The sequence below is a fragment of the Oryzias melastigma genome, linkage group LG10, assembly GCF_002922805.2.
Source record: "Oryzias melastigma strain HK-1 linkage group LG10, ASM292280v2, whole genome shotgun sequence".
Taxonomy (NCBI): Eukaryota; Metazoa; Chordata; class Actinopteri; order Beloniformes; family Adrianichthyidae; genus Oryzias; species Oryzias melastigma.
The window spans coordinates 19,801,731-19,819,033 of NC_050521.1; the positions used below are offsets into that span (position 1 = coordinate 19,801,731).

General features: G+C 40.1%; 4 protein-coding genes and 1 long non-coding RNA gene across 5 annotated transcripts; 2 read left to right on the forward strand and 3 right to left on the reverse strand.

Annotated features, from left to right (window-relative positions):
* foxi3b (forkhead box I3b) lies at window positions 1-3,091 on the reverse strand. The gene is made up of 2 exons (XM_024282957.2): window positions 1,336-3,091; window positions 1-1,229 (listed from the first exon to the last, which is right to left on the reverse strand). Exons 1-2 carry the CDS (start codon window positions 1,934-1,936, stop codon window positions 661-663), a joined length of 1,170 nt encoding a protein of 389 aa, XP_024138725.1. The 5' UTR covers window positions 1,937-3,091; the 3' UTR covers window positions 1-660.
* A 428-nt stretch (window positions 3,092-3,519) lies between these two features.
* syce3 (synaptonemal complex central element protein 3) lies at window positions 3,520-4,395 on the forward strand. Its single transcript, XM_024282878.2, has 3 exons — window positions 3,520-3,660; window positions 3,847-3,962; window positions 4,054-4,395. The coding sequence occupies exons 2-3, from the start codon at window positions 3,857-3,859 to the stop codon at window positions 4,230-4,232; spliced, it is 285 nt and encodes a 94-aa protein (XP_024138646.1). The 5' UTR covers window positions 3,520-3,660; window positions 3,847-3,856; the 3' UTR covers window positions 4,233-4,395.
* A 967-nt stretch (window positions 4,396-5,362) lies between these two features.
* On the forward strand, window positions 5,363-6,692 carry LOC112153012. Its single transcript, XR_002920433.1, has 3 exons — window positions 5,363-5,503; window positions 5,689-5,862; window positions 6,032-6,692. It is a non-coding gene; the product is annotated as an uncharacterized LOC112153012 (long non-coding RNA).
* Window positions 6,693-8,745: 2,053 nt separating this feature from the next.
* LOC112153744 (protein Wnt-8a-like) lies at window positions 8,746-11,527 on the reverse strand. The gene is made up of 6 exons (XM_024284121.2): window positions 11,469-11,527; window positions 11,360-11,393; window positions 11,127-11,256; window positions 10,809-10,934; window positions 10,588-10,730; window positions 8,746-10,515 (listed from the first exon to the last, which is right to left on the reverse strand). Exons 1-6 carry the CDS (start codon window positions 11,525-11,527, stop codon window positions 9,988-9,990), a joined length of 1,020 nt encoding a protein of 339 aa, XP_024139889.1. The 3' UTR covers window positions 8,746-9,987.
* A 465-nt stretch (window positions 11,528-11,992) lies between these two features.
* On the reverse strand, window positions 11,993-13,547 carry LOC112153646 (protein Wnt-8a). The gene is made up of 6 exons (XM_024284010.1): window positions 13,459-13,547; window positions 13,350-13,383; window positions 13,114-13,252; window positions 12,885-13,010; window positions 12,650-12,792; window positions 11,993-12,559 (listed from the first exon to the last, which is right to left on the reverse strand). The coding sequence occupies exons 1-6, from the start codon at window positions 13,545-13,547 to the stop codon at window positions 11,993-11,995; spliced, it is 1,098 nt and encodes a 365-aa protein (XP_024139778.1).
* Between the last annotated feature and the right edge of the window lie 3,756 nt (window positions 13,548-17,303).

A 17,303-nucleotide genomic window follows, 5' to 3' on the forward strand; every position in this document is an offset into this window, starting at 1 on the left:
TATGAAGTAGTACTCCAAAACCTTTTATTCATATTAAAGACACCACATAGCACACTTTACAAATTCATTTTTTACAGTAAAAGTTATGCCAATAAACCAGTGATAGTGTATGCAGTTCCACAACACGTATGTACAATAACAATTACCCCTCATGTACAACCCCACAAGACTGTAAAAAAGAGATTGAATTATTTTTTTTCAGCCAAGACAAAGGGTCTGCTTTCACTTTTGTTTGTTCTGCCACTTTAGCAACAAGACGTTGTTGACAAAGGTGTAATTTAACTACTCCCAATAAATGTGCTGCCTCTGCGTTGTAAGGGTGATTTTTATCAGAGAATCACAGATAGCGGCGTAGAATAGCCTGGAGTCAGCAGATCAGATCTGGGATCTGCTAATAATGAGTAAGATCTGAGAGAGCTCCAGTTGGAGTAAAAGCTGACACAGGATCTGATAGTGAGGAAAACTGCGCTTCCACGGAGTCTCGATCCAAGGCTGACTCAGCTGTTCCTGTGGGAATCAAAGAGTTTTTGACTCTGCTGTCACACGCTTTAGTGATCTCAACTGTCTCTGTCAGCGCAAACATACTTTTCTTCACCCCAACAGGTGAAGCTTCCTCTCAACAGTCTCTTCAAACACAGCTTTCCTCCCCATCACGTCTTCTTAAACTTCTGTGCCGTCACGCTGATAGATTATTCCCGCAGAGCTCAGTGATGGATAGAAATGCCCGGTGGAGCCGCTGTACTGGCTGAGGATGGGACTGGAGTAGCCTAGAGATGAGTGGTTGGGTGAAGAGGTGAGCACAGGCGGGGTCGGCACTTGCGGCACCCACTCTGGCCCACCTGGGTTGGGGGAGTAACTGTTAAAGCTCCCCGGCTGTGTGGATCTGTGAGCGCCATCTAAGGGGAGGCTGATCTGCAGCGGCCGGTTTAACCCGTCACCCCCGACCTCATTTGTTGCTCCAGCAGAAACTGTAGACATCTCAGATAAAAAGCTGCTCAGGCAAGGTGTGGGACCTGACAATGAGGGGGAGGGAATCCTGTCTGGAGTTGGAGACATGTTCAGGGCTGGGTGCTTGGGGCTTCCCCTTTCACTGTCACCCGACTCTGGAGCACCTGAACCACCATCACCGCCAGAGAGGGAGTCGGACTTTCTTTTCCTTTTGCGGCGGAAGTTTCCGTTGTCGAACATTTTTTCACAGTTTGGGTCAAGCGTCCAGTAGTTGCCTTTACCTGTTGAATGAGAGTCATTTTAAAACTTGCAATTCTTTAATATCACACATTAGAAATATATATATATATATAAGGGGAACATTCATATAAACATAAAATAATCTACCTGGGTCGTCTTCATCTCTTGGTACTTTTTTGAAGCAGTCGTTGAGAGAGAGATTGTGTCTGATGGAGTTCTGCCAACCCGCTTTACTTTTGTTGTAGAAAGGGAAGTTATCAGCCACATACTGGTAAATCTGGCTGAGTGTCAGTCTCTTGTCTGGTGCTCCATGGATGGCCATGGCAATGAGAGCAGAGTATGAGTATGGAGGCCTGACCAGCTTCATCAGATCTTCTTGTGAGGGGAGAGAAAACCAGCTCAATTCCCCTCCTGGGCCTCCAGGACCAGCTGGACCCAAGTAGGGTCTCTGCATGCCGTAGTGCTGAGGAACGAAAGGCGGACCTGGATTGCCAGGAGGTCCAGTAGCGGGCAGGTACGACGAAGAGTTGATCCCAGAACTGTTGAACCACAGGTATGGATTTGGCGGAGTGTTGGCGTAGTCGGTCAGTTCGTAGGAAGTTGGAGTTGTGCGCTGTGGACTTGGCAGTGATGGAGGAGGGTAGTAACAGTCACCGTACAAGCTGAGCTCAGGCGGCTCCTGACCCAGGTTTGGGAACTGTGGGCCACAGCGAGGTGGAGACTGGCTCTGTGTCTCAAATGTCGACATCGTCAAACTTCTTCTCACCTCTCAGACGCTCTCAACTTTAGATGTTCTTCCCCTTTATGCCAAATTCTTGACTATTTTTGCAGCTCCCAACTTTTTCTGTCTCTTAGTCCGTTTTGAGCATTAATTCATCCAGCCGTCTCTAAACTGCAAAAGATGAGACTTGTCTTTTTCACTCCTCTCTTGACTGTTTGCCCTTGCTCTATGTCAAGATGTCACCTGTCACACCTGCTTTATGCCTTCCCTTAGAAACGCCCCCTGTCAAAATTTGATTGGCTGCCTTCTCAGGTGAGAATAGTATCAGCTTTTTCTCCCCTTTTTTCCTCTTGTCAGCTTGTTCTGTCCCCCGAGGGCTTTTGTTCGCTGTCATCTTAATAGTTTTCCACTTTAACCTGTCAGTTCAGCATAAGCCCTTTGCATTTTGGAATAATAAAGTCATTAGATTTTTTTTTTTTTTTAACAGTGCACATCGAAAATGAAGATTTTTTATTTGTTTTTGTTTAAAATGAAACAAACAAAAATCCTCACTTTGTTGTATATTCTTCTTTTGACAGTTACAATAAGTAAAACTACATTTGCAAAGTCATATATGCTCGTATTTGAAATGCCATCAGTGTTTGAATATGTGTGTGCATGGGTAAATGGAACTGTGACTCTAAAGAGCTTTAAGACTTAAAAGAGGGTTCAGTATAATTTACCATGTTATTGTATATCATAACATTTCATAGTATATGCAACCTCAAACTCTTTTTTCTCTTTCTTGGCAGTTTGTATATGATGGCAAGTTTTTCATTCTTTCCCACACTTTAAAATGCCATTAATACTTTATTTTTAAAACATGTTTTTTTTTTCCAGAATATTACTGGTTTCTCATTTAGCCAGCTTAACTAAAGCCCCAGAGTTATACTTCTGACATGCTCTATAGAAGGTTAACTTATCTTGTATTACTGTAAAACTTCTGTTACACTGGTAATGTCTTTCTAACAACCAAAGTAAATGCATGTATAATACTTTTTCAAGTTATAATTAAAATTTTTGTTTATGTTTCACACTAAAACGTTTAATATTTGGTCCTCTGACTTTTCAATGATCAAAGAAGAAAACACATTTTTGTTTAAAGTGGGTTAAATTTTACACTGTTTTGAATTTTTTGTTATTTTTGCTTTGTGCTATATTATGCATCCTATTAGGAAAAAAAAACACTAAATTTGATCATTCTCAAAGTTATGATCAGGCATGGCCTTTAAACTAATTGTGTTCAAGTTGGTGACATTCCAGGTGATACATTTTTATGTAAAATACGTTTAAATAATTACAAAAAGTCTTTAAGAAATATTTACACATATTTTATATTTATTTATCTTTTATATTTAAAGATGAAATTCTGTCATCTGTGGAACTCAAACAATGGTTTAGACTTTTTGTATCAAGCTTTATTAGTAGCAACATCTATTCACAATGAAGTCAATGTTTGTTTGTTTTTGGTCATTTATTTTGACTAAATAAAGAAATTGAACACAAATAATAAAATTCTACAAAATCCATCATTATGTTTATATATATGCTTTATTTTAACTTTTTTATGTTTGAATTGTTGTCCAAAGGCCCCTACAGAAAAATCCCACCGTGGAAGATGTCCTTGAACGTCTCCCCCGCGCGAGCTGATTTTCATTTTAATTTCAGGACTTTTCTTCAAAAGCACCGGGCTAAACTTCTGCTAAGATATCGTAAGTATTCATAAAAGTTGGTTATTTGTAAAGTTTTAAAAAACATATATAGAGAGGTACTGTCATTGTTCGTTTTACATCAAAACAATCCGCTATTTGAGCTAAAGCTCAACTTTTTCACCTCAGCGGCTAAAGTCTTGCTAGCATAACTAAAACGCCGCGCGCGCGCGCGTCCATTTGTGACAGTAAAACCAACATGAGCGATTCGACTCCTGCGTCAGAACTTCCGCTGAACAACGACGACGTGTTGGAACTGAACAAGAATTTGGAGCGAATGGTCGAAGACAGTGAGAACATGTCGGGTAAAAATAATAATAGTTTTAATTAAGCCCATTATATTAGAGCTCTAGAGAGAGTGGAGGAGCCACGTTCTTCTCTGCTGTCCACTTGTAGCGCAGCTGACCTGGATGGCTTACGACATGGTGGCTCTGCGGACCAACCCAGAGGTGGGAGCTTCCATGCGGCAGCTGGAGGAGGCGTATCAGAGATGCAGGGCTGCTGTTTTGGGGGATTCGGCCCCAGAGCCTCAGGGGGATCCAGACTCTGCCGCTGCTAAACCGGCGGACATGTGATGTTCAGGAAATACTCGGACTTTACAGCATTATTCCAGTGCTTTGTTTAGTTCAAGTTTTAACTGGAAGTTGCAGCATCCTTTATTGGAAATAAAAGAGTGTTTATGTGAAGTTTCCGTCTCTGTTAACATTTGTGTACTATTAAAAGACTTTGACTCTTGGATAAAATCTCCTGTTGATTATTTTCCAACTTCATTAAAGTAATCATGTTTCGCTTACATGTGAAATGTTTATTTTGTAGATGGAAAACTCAGAGCATGAAGCACCTGTTTCCTCTTCCTGCATTGATCTGGAGAACATACTGAGAGGACTGGACTCCCTGTCCTACCAAATGGAAGAACTGGCGTGCAAGTTTATCTTTTTTTTTTTTTTTTTTAGTTTGTCTTCATTCACCCACTTCACACCCACACGCTATTAGGAGGTATCACTCCTCAGATCTGCAAGCTGATACTCCTCTCCCAGATTTGAACTGCGATACGGCTTCAAGTGGACGCTGCAGCTTTCCCTCTCCTTCGTGAGCCGTCACTTGTCCGGTGGCGTGATGCTCCGTGATGTCTGTCAGCTTGTGCTTTGGCTGATGTGTAAACGGCAAGATTTTCACATGCATGGTTGTCCATCCTTCCGATGCGAGGCCGCTTTTAGTTTTGCCGTGAGGGACAGCGGCGGATTAGGAGGCTGCCAGAATCGTCAGCCCTCTTGTCCTACTAAACTAAAACAATCCGCTCCCTTAAATGTCTGAAACCTTTAGACAAACAAACAAATAGATAAATAAATGGACTCCACTGTCATTTGAGTCATGAAGTAGCTCATATTTTGTCTGTATTTTGAGCCAAAAATCTTTGTTTTTTTTGTGAGAATCAGATTTTAGTATTAATCTACATTTTTTTATATATATTTCTGGGCATATAGCTTACTTTTTTGCACAGCTAAAGCACAGAAACACAATAACTCACACTGACAGGTAACATTACTTCTGTTTGACACAACAGTAGAGAACAGATCGTGACAGAGAAGATACTCTTACACTTCTATTATTTTTTTTTCACACAGGTTGTTTGTTCTTGGGTGTAATAACAGTTGCTGCAGAGTGGAGGCCGTCATGACAAAAGCTATTCTCTTTCTTGTGGCAGTGAGAAGCCATCTGAAGCAATGCGACCTGATCGTTTGTGTTGGCCACCCTGACAGGCTGGCACTTCTGGAAAAACATTCAGAGCCAGCGAGGCAGCAGCAGCACTCAGCCTTGACCCCAAACTTCACTGTTTGAACCAAAGGTAATCCTGCTTGCAAATAGTATTAAAAAATACAATCTATTCAAGTAAAAATCAGACTTTAAAAAAATATATATTACGTAACAGTTGTTGGGAAAATTGTGGCTTTTGCCGAAAAATCTAGAAATAGCCTCACATTTGCAGAAATGCAGACGGGGTGATGTAACTGTGGTGTTGGGGCTGGTCAGAGGGGCCGTAGGGTGCTGCAGACGGATGAGGTGGATGGGGGTGATGTTCAGCGGGAGGTGTGTGTGAAACGAGCACACAACAACACACAGACCTAATGACGCAGCAGAGGAAAAGTCAGAATCACACGCGGGATGCAGTTTGCTGCAGGACATGAACTTTTCACTTTAATTTAGGTGAGCACGCTGATTTCTTTCTTTCTTTTCTTTATTATTTTTACACTTTAGCTTCTTTGTTTGCAGCATTTTTTTATCATTGATGCTCAAATATGCTTTTAGTTACAGGATTCATTAACTTTTTATATAGAAATTTCATAAACTTGTCAAACCACTCTCGTTTATACAGCTCTTAAAGATGTTTGACGTAAGACGGAAGAGGAACGACGCAGCCGATTGTTGACCTTCAAAAAGACGTCTGGAGTTTGATGGTCTCCCTTTAAACCAGTTTGGTTCCAGAGTCTGGATTTCCAGTTTCCAGTACATGTTAATAAAAACCACTTCCTCAGTTCTAATGGTGGTCTGTGTTCTGCTTTGTCAACAATACTGCCCCCTGCTGTTTGTCTGTGGACAGTTTTTATGTTATTGTGCAGTACAAGAGTCCGCAACCCGAGACTCTTTTATTCCTACATTGTGGCTCTTTGGTTTTGAACAGAAATTGTGTTTTAATTGTTGTAGTTAACTCATTTAGGTAATTTGTGCCTATATTTTCAGTGTAGTCATTTGAACTGGATTCTGTTTATATTCCATACTTAAATGAGAAAAAGATAAGAGTGTATCAGAGTCATAAAACTAGAAAATGTCATGTTTGACTTCTGCATTTTTGATTCAAGTAAATCTAATCCAACAGAATAATTCTTTTTAATACAAGGTTTGTCTTATTTTGAAAGGGACTTGTATGTGATGCTTTAAAAAAAGTTAAATATAGAAACATAAGACACTGTTCTAATGTATTATTAATATTTATAATTGATTGCAAAATGTTAAGTAAAATGTTTCTAAACTGTGAAGTTGGACTTGGTTTTTTGTTAGTAATAAATTGACCCAAATTGATCTTTTAGCATTAAAGATTTCAGACCCCTGGTGTAGTATTATTAAAGTCTCCTTTAGTTAAATGCATATATATATATATATATATATATATATATATATATATATATATATATATATATATATATACTCCGTGTTTTTAACCTGGAAAAACAGGTCTGGAATTGAATTAGGAAAATGTTTGCTTCACCTGGGAAAGAATAGACAGTTATTGAGAGAGTAAATTTATCTAAGTGCTGTAATGAAGGCCCTCCATGATTTTGAGATTCTGTTACACGAGTAAATATAAAACTTGTTTTCTTGAAGATCTCATATTTTTAGGGTAAATGTGGTTCCTGTGAGCAGATAAACAATGATAGTGCTGCCACCTTGTGGTCAGTAGGGATAATACAAGCCAAAAAAAATGGCGTTAATGTAAGGATTTTTAAGACCCACTCCAATCAGCTTGTGATCTGTTGTAAGAGCATTTCCGGTCTTCTTATAATTATGATTATACTTTTTTTTTTTTAGCCAAAGCCAGTGTTGTTTTCTTGGACATAGTTTCTGCAGAGCAGAAGTTTGTTAGAAGTTTTTCTGAGCGGTAGGCGGGACAGTCAGCGTGGAGTAAGCCAGCCCTCCTCCCCAATATCCCTTTGTTTACACTCTCTCCTGCTACTTTACAGCACCTCACAACCCAAACCTAACATTTGCAGTGCAATAAAAATGGCGAGCATTATTAGAATTTTTTATTTTTTTCCAGATCCCATCTCAGATGAGGAAGGTTAAGATGTTAATGGATTTATTTGTCTGCAGCTGGAGGCTTCATCATTTTTTCTGCCCCTGATTTACACTGAATTGAAAAAAGAAATACTCAGTTTTTAAACTTAATTTTCTTAAAATATTCACTGCATCATCAGAAAAATACCACATTAACAAGTAAAAAAAAGCATTTTTTTTGTCTTTAAACTGACACTTGAGGCTGCAGCAGCATGTTTGGCCTCACATCTTTTTTCACTGGTTTCCCTTTTACTAATCAGATGTGTTTAATTATTGGCTTCATTCATTATTGGATGATTTCTTCACATTCCTGTGGTGAAACGATAGTAAAGATCCGTGAATCCTGCATACAGTGAGGTAAGTATTTGAACACCCTGTGATTTAGCATAGAATTAATGAACAGATCTGACATTTTCATCTTAGCTGCATGTCCACAGTAAGAGACAATAAAAAACTGGAAATCATAATGTATGACATTTAAATAACTTATGTGTATATTAGTACTCCAATTAAGTATTTGAACACACGTCTATCAGCTAGAATTAAAGACTTGTTAGTGCACCTTTAAATAGTCCACCTCCACTAATTATCCTAAATTAGAAGCACCCGTTTGAGGTCATTAGCTGCATAAAGACACCTGTCCACCCCATCCAATCAGTAAGACTCTAACTACTAACATGACCAAAACTAAAGACACCAGAGACAAAATTGTGGACCTTCACAAAGTTGAAAAGGGCTATGAGGCAACTGCCAAGCAGCTTGGCGAAAAAGGATCCACTGTTGAAGAAGGAAGAATGACTGTAGATCTCCTTCAGACTGGAGCTTTATGCAAGATCTCACCTCATGGGATCTCAATGATTCTAAGAAAGGTGAGACTCAGTCCAGAACTACACAGGATGAGCTGGACAATGACCTGAAAAGAGCTGGGACCACCGTTTACATGGTTACTGTTGGTAACACATTAAATGTCATAGTTTGAAATCCAGAACGTTCCTCTGCTTAAACCAGCACACTGTCCAGACTCATCTTAAGTTTGACAAAAACCATTTTACTTCCTCCCACAGTCCAAAAACATGCTTTATTGGTATCTCTAAATGTCACTCTTGTTCTGCTTTGTAAAATGAAACTGAACCAATACTTTTTCCAGAATTAATCATTTAAACACACAAATCTGTATCAGAGTCCTAAATTTGAAATATTTGTATGCATGCGTTTATTAACAGACCACTTGTCATTAAAAGGATACATAACGTTTGCTCTAAACCACAAATGTTTGACACTCTGACAGTTTTGTGTTGGAAGTTTGTCATATTGTGACCACATGCCCCTCCCCTCATAGTTGGGGAGCAGCCTGAGCTGCATCAGGCCTCCTGGTATCTCACACCCAGGTGACAGAGGAGGGACGTGGGGAGAAGAGGGTGATCAATCATGCTCAGATCCTCTCAGACCCTCAGGGTTGTCTGGGAGAATACATATGTTCCCTTGGGGGGTCCCCCTCTACCTCTCCCCCTTTTCTTCCTCTGATAAAGAGAACGTGAGCACTATGAAGGGGGTTATATGCCGTTTTTAGGGGTTTGAAAGGGCAGCTTGTGCATCGGGATTTATTTTTTAACTTTTTTTAAAGAATTTTTTTTTAAACCATCTTTGGGTAGATAGAACTGACTTGTATAGACACAGACATGAAATTAGAGATTAAAGGTAATTAAGGGCCTCCGGTGGAGTAAAACCTTCATTAACACTCCAAGGGAAATTCACAAACTGTAAACAAATGGAAAAAGTTAGCATGTAAGAGTGGATTTTGTTTGTTTTCGTTTTCTCTTATCAATTAGGGGTCAAAATGTACCCAAAAAGTGAGCAGAAATTCAAACTTAAGAGGTTATTAAGGTTAACTAACAATATTTGTCATGTTTGCTGCCTCCAGAGGCATGAATTTAGGAGAAGTGGCCTCACAAACCCCCTGCAGAAGGAACTATGCTTTATCTGTCACCACGGCAGATTTATGACACATCCAGCTGAGGTGAGGATTTCTAGAGAGATCCAGGGGGTAAAGGAAGCATAAATACTTCCTTCAGGGCACAGGGTGAATTTAAAATTTTCGTCTATTTTATTTACAAGTCTATTATTTTCAAGTATTAGATTTCCTCCTTGGATGTGATACAGACTAACAGAGGAGCACATTTATGTGGTAATTTTTTCAAAGCTAATTAAAGCCACTTTGTATGAGACCAATACACGTTTACATCAAAGTAACCACAGATCAGTGCTGGATCAACATCTGGGTTAGGTGTTAATCCTGTAATCCCCCCCTAAAGTGTATTCAGATCATTGTTATTGTAACTCCTGTCACGAGTGGAGGAGGTTTTCTGAAGACTGAAGCACAACAGACTATTTCCAACTGTATTTATTTGATTGTAAAGCAAAGCAAGAATTGTTATAAATAGAAAAAAAATGAGGAGAGCTGAATATAAAAGTGCAAAAGGTCGTAATTTAGAGTTTTTTTCATTTAGGGGCTCGATTTCTGCGTCTGAATGCGTCTTCCCTCCTGGCGCACACGTGCTTGGTGAGAACCTGGGAGCAGTCCTCGCAGTCCACCTTGCAGCACCAGTGGAACTTGCAGTTGCAGCTGCTGCTCACCTCCGTGCGCCTCTCCTCCACCCTGAAGCCGCAGTCGTGGCACAGCCTGCGGCAGCTGCGCTTCTCCCGCGGGCTCGAGCCCGCGCCGTGCTGCGCGCACTCCCGGCCCTCGGTGCCCGGAAGCCCCAGACTCGCGTTCTTCCTGCAGTAGTCAGGTGAATCCTCCAGGTAGACGAGCTCCGCTTGGGCCACGCCCACTACGGCTCCACGGCTGTCCGCGCTGTTGCCCTCCTTCACCGTGTCTCTGTCCAGTTTGTGAGCCTGATTGTACTTTAACTTTAGGAAATTCCCGATTTCCCTCAGATCGGACAGCTGCGTCCAGCAGGTCTGCACGCTGCAGCTCTCAGACATGCCGTGGCATCTGCACAGGCGCTTCATTGTTGCCTTCACCGCCTGTTGGAAACTGTAATTAATCACCAAAAACATTTAAAAAAATAACTTTTGAATATAAATAAAAGCAATCACCTGACGTCCCGCTGCGTTGTTGTGCAGATTGACAGCAGCTCTTGAGTCCTGTCCAGTCTCCTGTGAATCCACGTAAAGTTTGGAAATCCTTTCCCCGAAATCCACGTTGTCGCTGCAGCCTCCCCATAACCAGCCCCGACCACCTGATCACGACACCATGCAGCCATTTACTGAAATAAGTCCTAAATGTTTTTTTAAGCTATAAAACAGCACATTTTTACCCATTTTTCCACTGTTTGGAACGTCACAACCGCAGTTTTCCAGGTTTCCCAAACTACAATTACGCGTCAGAGCGAACATGACGCCAGCCGCGCTGATGGCGTGCACGAAAGACGTTTCTTTGGTGGCTACGAATAAAAGAAAAAGTGACAAATTCAACACACAACACAACAATTTTTCATAATTAAATGATTTGCAGGGAATTGATACACACAAAAAATAATTTGAAGTGCAACATGTTTTTCTATATAAGTTTCTATATTATGTGAATGTTTTATATAGTATTTCCTGCACCTGCTCAGGTGAATATTATTTATTACCAAGTCTCAGTCCTCTCTGCTGCGTTGCGCTGTCAGGACAGTTCCATCTATCCCATGCAAACTGATGTTTGCACTCCTCTATTCCGGTCTGCGTCCCCATCTGGACGCTCCTGGCATAGGTGAGATGCGCCTGTAGAGTTTGAAACGGCCAAAAGTCGATTTTTTTTTATTTATAAATTGTGCACATTTACCAATAATTGCGCGTAAAATGATTCAAATAACATTTGATTTACCTTTGGACCTGTCATTAGAAGGTTACTGGCCACCCTTAAGGCAAAGATAAAAATTATTTATTTTATTTTCCCATAAACTTGTAAATAAATTATGTGGAGAAAATCTTACCAAGCGTGTCCCAGGTAAATGTTCAGCACCAAAACAATCACAATTCTGGAATTGGGCATTTTTATCTCAATAAATCCAATAGAACTTATTTCGTCCTGGTGCGCTTCAACTTTTCTCGAATCGGGAACTCAAATGGAACTTGGTTCTTTGTTTCTGAAGTCCCAGAAAGCTGATTGGGTGACTGGTTCAGGAAACGCCTATGCGCACATCAAAGGATGCTGCTTCTGCCTCAAGGCAGGAATGGATGAAGACCGACACAACTGAAGGAGGCGAGCATAATTTAGAAAAATATTTATTATGTGGCATTTTAGTTACATAGAGTAAAATATATCTGACACATTTTCAAAATAAAGAAAAATCCCCAAAATTAGACTTTTGAACTCACTGTGGAGTGCCTTTAAAAACAGTTTTGGTAAAAATAAAAAAAGTGCAACAAAAAGTTTTATATTTAATATAAAATAGCATTTTTTATACAAATCCGTCATGCTAAAACTCCAGCGTTCAGTTAGTGAATCAGATGAGGGTCAGTGTCTTTGCGCACGGTCCCTGCGCTTTGTTTTATTGACCTGTCTCTTCCCACCTTCTTTGCGCGCGCAGTAATACTTTGTGACCACTTGCATGCATTTTTCGCACCTGACCGTGCAGCACCAGTGAAACTTGCAGTTGCAGCTGCTCACCACTTCAACGCGCTTTTGCACCACTCTGAAGCCGCACTCGTTGCACAAACTGCGGCAGCTTTTCTTCTCCTTCTGGGGCAAGTTCTTCTCTCCCTTCATGCACTCACGTCCCTCGGTGCCCTGCACTCCCAGACTTTGGTTCTTGACGCAGTAATTGGGGGAATCCTCCAGGTAAATGAGTTCAGTCTTGGCTATGCGCCGTAAGGTGTGCGCAATGATCCCCCGGTTGACTGCGCTGTTCCCCGCCTTTGCGGGTTTTTTGTCCAGTTCCAGCTTCATTGCCCGCTGATGTTTCATCTTCAGGTAGTTCCCCACCTCTCTAAAGTCAGCCAGCTGCATCCAGCAGGTCTGGATGCTGCAGCTTCCAGACACGCCGTGACACTTGCACGCTTTCCTCATGGTTGCCTTGACTGCCTAAACAAATGAAAATTAAGGAACATCATTAAATATTTTATGGATATATCAGTTTTTTATTTAATCAATGAACATGACTTTATATCTCACCAGTCTGCCCGCCTCATTGTTATGCAGGTTGACAGCTGCGCGTGAGTCATGCCCACCTTCCAGCGCGTCAACAAAATGTTTAGATATCTTCTCTCCAAACTCCACATTGTCACTGCAGCCTCCCCAAATCCATCCTCTTCCCCCTAAACGTTAATAAAAAACATATTCCTTATGAATTTTTAAATCGATGGTTTAAATGCAGCAGCTGTTAAACTAACAGTGATTTGGAGCGCACCTGGTTGACCAATCCTGGAGTCATCACAGCCACAGTTTTCGAAGTCCCCCATGCTGCAATTCTTGGTGAGCGTGTACATCACTCCCGCGGCGCTGATCGCATGCAGGAAAGAAGTCTCTTTTGTGGCTACAGTACATGAAAAAGAAAGCAAAAAATGGATTTGGCACAGTTGGCTATGCGTAAAAGCGCACGCGTGGGCTTCTACAACAAACGAAAACGAGGCGCTTACCACTTCGGAGGCTGATGTGAGTGGATAATTGTAGTGTTTTCTCTGGGCAGTTCCACTTTTCCCAAGCGAATTGGTGTTTGCACTCATGGATGCCCATCCGTGCGCCCACTTGGACGCTGTTGGCGTAGGTCAGGAAAGCCTGGGTAGGGAACAGATGGTGCTGTTGGTCTAAAATTGTAATACTAATATTTTTTTCTTGCATAAATCGCAGTCAGGATCTATTTTAAAGTACGTACCTTCGGTCCAGTCATTAGAAAGTTATTCACCGACCTGTCAAGAGAGATAAAAAGTTAGTGCTACAGTCTTAATTTGACCAGTTTTTAATTTATAAAATAAGTTACATACCAAGAAGAAGTCAAGTGAATGTGCCAGAAAATATACAGAGTGAGCAGATTGACTCGTTCCATGCCAGCTGCATTCCAAGAAGGGGGCATGTTTGTCCTATTCCAGATGTGTGTGCCAAGAGAGCGGAAGCCGAGTGACGCGGCCTCCCTCCACGCTGATGATACTTATACGGCCTTGCCCCGGCGGTCCACAGACTTGTCCCGCAGGTAACGTTTCAACGTGAAAATGCGTCAATGACAACATTAATTGCCACGTCCCCTTGACAAATAGGAGCCCGTCGGTGCATAAGTGCACTTCAAAGAAGTGACGCAGACGCTTAAACAGCCCCTCATTCATTCACCTGACGTTCCCAGGATCTCATCCTGCACGCTTTTCCCACGAATCTGCAGAAAAACGCACAACGTTTTTTTTATATAAATACCCCTTCCTGTTTTAAAAAAATCCAGAAATATGTAAATGCATCACACAAACTAATAGCATCCTCACAAAAATATTTTACGCATCCCTCATAAATCCAATACAGGACACTTGCATGAATCAAATGGCGCATTCCGCCGCGGGCCTTCTTGGTGCAGGTTTAAATGGTAAAGGTGTCCCAGGGGGACACGGGGGACTACAAAGCCTTCAAACTTCTCCAGGGTGACCCCATATAGTCATGTAAATAGTGCCTCACACATTGGCGAAATTGTCATCGTCATGATAATAGGATAATAGTTGTTTCCCTGGGAAACAACTTGGTGTGAAAACAGTCTGGAATTTACAAGAGTGTTAGAGCTTTTGTTTGGCCCGTTTTACAGCAGTTTTGCCTGATCAGTTGGGTTTACATTTCGTCTTTTAGCCACATTAAATTATGTGATGAGTGCATTTTTTATATCTTTACGCACATCATGCGTGACAAATACGCATGATGTGCGTAATTGTCACTCAGCAGTTTCAGTTAGGCCCATATCATGCTCTTCCAGTGAAATAATGTGAGAAAGTTGGCCAAGTTGCTGATTAACATTGGAGTTTTATAACTAAATGGCTTACATGTGTCAAATCCCTTCTAAGCCACTCAAAAACCCCTTAAAACAACAATCCACTCAGAGCGCTGGACAATAGGCAGGATGGCTGGGCGAGGTCCCGACAATGGCGCAGAGCTGAGGGCGAGGATAATCCTTACTAATTAGATATCATCCACATTCATTTTCCTGCAAGACTGAAACCCACGGCCTTCCCCGCAGACGAGCTGTGCACGGGGAGTCTTTGGTTAATGTGGGTAGACTAAATGATAGGCGTGCGCATCGAAACTGCCACAAATTATTTATTTATTCTACTCCCATCACATTGTGTAAATTACACACATTTCACAAACAGAAGTTTGATTAAATAATGCTGCTACAGCAACAATTCCATTTCTATTGAGGGACCTAAGCTGCTTAAAGTGGATTCCAATATTCCTAATGTCATTAAAGCGCGCACACACTCGTTAATGAGATGATTTTAAACTAATTTCGGACGCATTAAAGAGTCGAGAGTTGATTTATGAGAGGAGGTGAGAGAATGGAGCCAGTTACAGGCTGGGAGGTGACGGCTTTGGCGCGCGGAGGAGGAGGAGTGGCAGGAGCGCAGACGCCATCCACCATAGAGCTTCATGGCAGCTCCACCTGAACTCATCAGCTCTGAAAAACAACCCGATTGTTGTAAAGAGTTTCGATTAAATTGATGGAATTAAAAAAATTATATTTTATTACTTCGATTTAAACATTTATTTGGCTATCAACACTATAAATCAATCATTAACTATTATGTCCAGTTATTTGTTCTCTTATTCACATTAACGGTAGACTAGAGGGTGCTTCTATTGGACAAAATATTAAAACAATGATCCAAGTAAAAATATAAAGAACTATACAAGATACAGTCTTTTGTATTGCTCTTTAAATTGTTAATTTTATGTTTGTTATTGCCTGGCAATTAAATCTTTTGAATACATTTTCCTGTTGCATCATGGGATGGCACCTAGAGGCTTCATATGTCAACTGAAATCATTAAAAACAAAACAAATACTAACAAATAAATGAAAAAAAAAACATAGCATTTTCCCAAAATTGGGTATTTGACTGACCGATGTGTGTAACAACTTTATCAGTTTTATTTGACTTGATAAATATAAGATGCAGAGTAATGTTTAAAAAAATATGTATATGAATGATAAGAATTTGCTTTGACATTTGAAAAAAAACAACCATTACACACTATGATTAATTATCACTCTAATCTACCAGGACACAGTTGTGAATTGGGGCCACGTAAACCAGGGTGTCGGACTCCAAACCTTGAGTGCTGGTCAAAAAACAGGACTTGCTGCAGATTACCTCGATCAGGTCTGAGTAGGTTCAGAAAACATGTGGGACGTCGACACCTGAGGCCTGTTGACACTTCCAACGTGCATCTTCATTCGTTATGTGTTTGTGCTCTCATTGATGAAAATATGTTGTATTTGTAACCTTTTTTTAATTAGCAGCTTTAAAGGTTGTGGGAAATGAGATGTAAGATGACTAATATTTCTCATAAAAATATATATTTTTTCACAACAGATATCCTAAGGCATGTAGAATGAGGCCCTAAAATAAGTATATAAGGATAAAATCTGACAAAGTTGCACTGAAAAGACTGAAAGTGATGAAGGCAGTAAAGCAGCTGCACTTTTGGATTAGCCAATAAATAAACAATAGATATTTTGTTTACGACTGTATAGATGTTTTAGGGATGTTTTTGGCAGATGGTGCTGCACAAAGTTAGCAAAAACCAAATATGTTGGGAGTAATCAAGTGATAAGTCATTTAGTTTGGTTTTTAATGTTTTATTAACACCTAAAAATATATATATTCACAATAACAGTTTATGTTTGAATAAATGTTTGCTTAAAAATCCCTGAAACATGCCGCTTTTGAAAAAAAAAAAAAAAAATGTGTTGCTTAAATATGAGCTTAACTACAAAGTAGCCCAAAAAAACCTTAATAGATGCAAAATTACCCTGAAAAGCTAGCTTGTTGCTTAAATACTAGCTAAACTCCAAAATAGCATAAAATTCCCCAGTAAACTAAATTAGTCAAAACCATTAGCCTGTTGCTAAAATATTTGGTTATTTTTTTGAAAATAACTATAAAAGATGAACACATAGCCCATGAATATATTTAAAGGCTTGTTGCTAATCCACTTAAAAATGTAAATTTGAAGACTTTCTCATTCATTTCCTATTGGGCATATTTTGCTCAATATTTCAAAAAACTACAAAGTTTATAAATACCAACAATACAAGCAGTATTGTTTACTTCTTACAAGCATTCAAACAATTAATATAGAAACCAAATGCACAACTATAACCACGTACTTATCTAAATCAGCATCCGCTGTGATGATTGTTCAGTAAGATCTGGTGCAGACACACATAGTAAAAGGGAGAAGCAGGACACTGCAAAATGGACTAAAATTAAAAAAGTGATAAAACAGTTTTAGTATTAGATCTCAGGTCAGAAACAGGCCGATGACTATAAAGCAAACATATGGGAAATGATTAAGAGCTTACTAAAAATAAATATCCTAAAGATTTTGGACAAGCAAATAAATTGAGAATCTCAATAAACTGCAAAGAATTTTGACTTTTTGGATGCAAAAAATACAAAATTGCCTGGTATGTACAAGTTTTGCTCAATTATTTAAGTATGTATACTATGGTTATTTTAGCTTGATGTGTGGATTAGTTTTTAAATTGGCTACTTGGAGATCATTTGCATTTATGGTTTGGTATAGTTCAGGGGTCTGCAACCTGCGGCTCCAGAGCCTCGTCTGGCTCTTGTACC

Excerpts from the sequence above, each read along its gene's own strand:
- LOC112153646 (XM_024284010.1), bottom strand. The coding sequence starts at position 13,547 with ATGCCCCCTTCTTGGAATGCAGCTGGCATGGAACGAGTCAATCTGCTC. Across the intron at positions 13,011-13,113 it reads TCACATCAGCCTCCGAAGTG|CCACAAAAGAGACTTCTTTC; the intron begins GTAAGCGCCTCG and ends CATGTACTGTAG. Across the intron at positions 12,793-12,884 it reads CTCCAGGATTGGTCAACCAG|GGGGAAGAGGATGGATTTGG; the intron begins GTGCGCTCCAAA and ends ATTAACGTTTAG.
- foxi3b (XM_024282957.2), bottom strand. The coding sequence starts at position 1,936 with ATGTCGACATTTGAGACACAGAGCCAGTCTCCACCTCGCTGTGGCCCA. Across the intron at positions 1,230-1,335 it reads AAGAGATGAAGACGACCCAG|GTAAAGGCAACTACTGGACG; the intron begins GTAGATTATTTT and ends CTCATTCAACAG.
- syce3 (XM_024282878.2), top strand. The coding sequence starts at position 3,857 with ATGAGCGATTCGACTCCTGCGTCAGAACTTCCGCTGAACAACGACGAC. Across the intron at positions 3,963-4,053 it reads AGACAGTGAGAACATGTCGG|CGCAGCTGACCTGGATGGCT; the intron begins GTAAAAATAATA and ends GTCCACTTGTAG.
- LOC112153744 (XM_024284121.2), bottom strand. The coding sequence starts at position 11,527 with ATGCCCAATTCCAGAATTGTGATTGTTTTGGTGCTGAACATTTACCTG. Across the intron at positions 11,257-11,359 it reads TTCTAATGACAGGTCCAAAG|GCGCATCTCACCTATGCCAG; the intron begins GTAAATCAAATG and ends CAAACTCTACAG. Across the intron at positions 10,935-11,126 it reads GCAGAGAGGACTGAGACTTG|CCACCAAAGAAACGTCTTTC; the intron begins GTAATAAATAAT and ends TTTTATTCGTAG.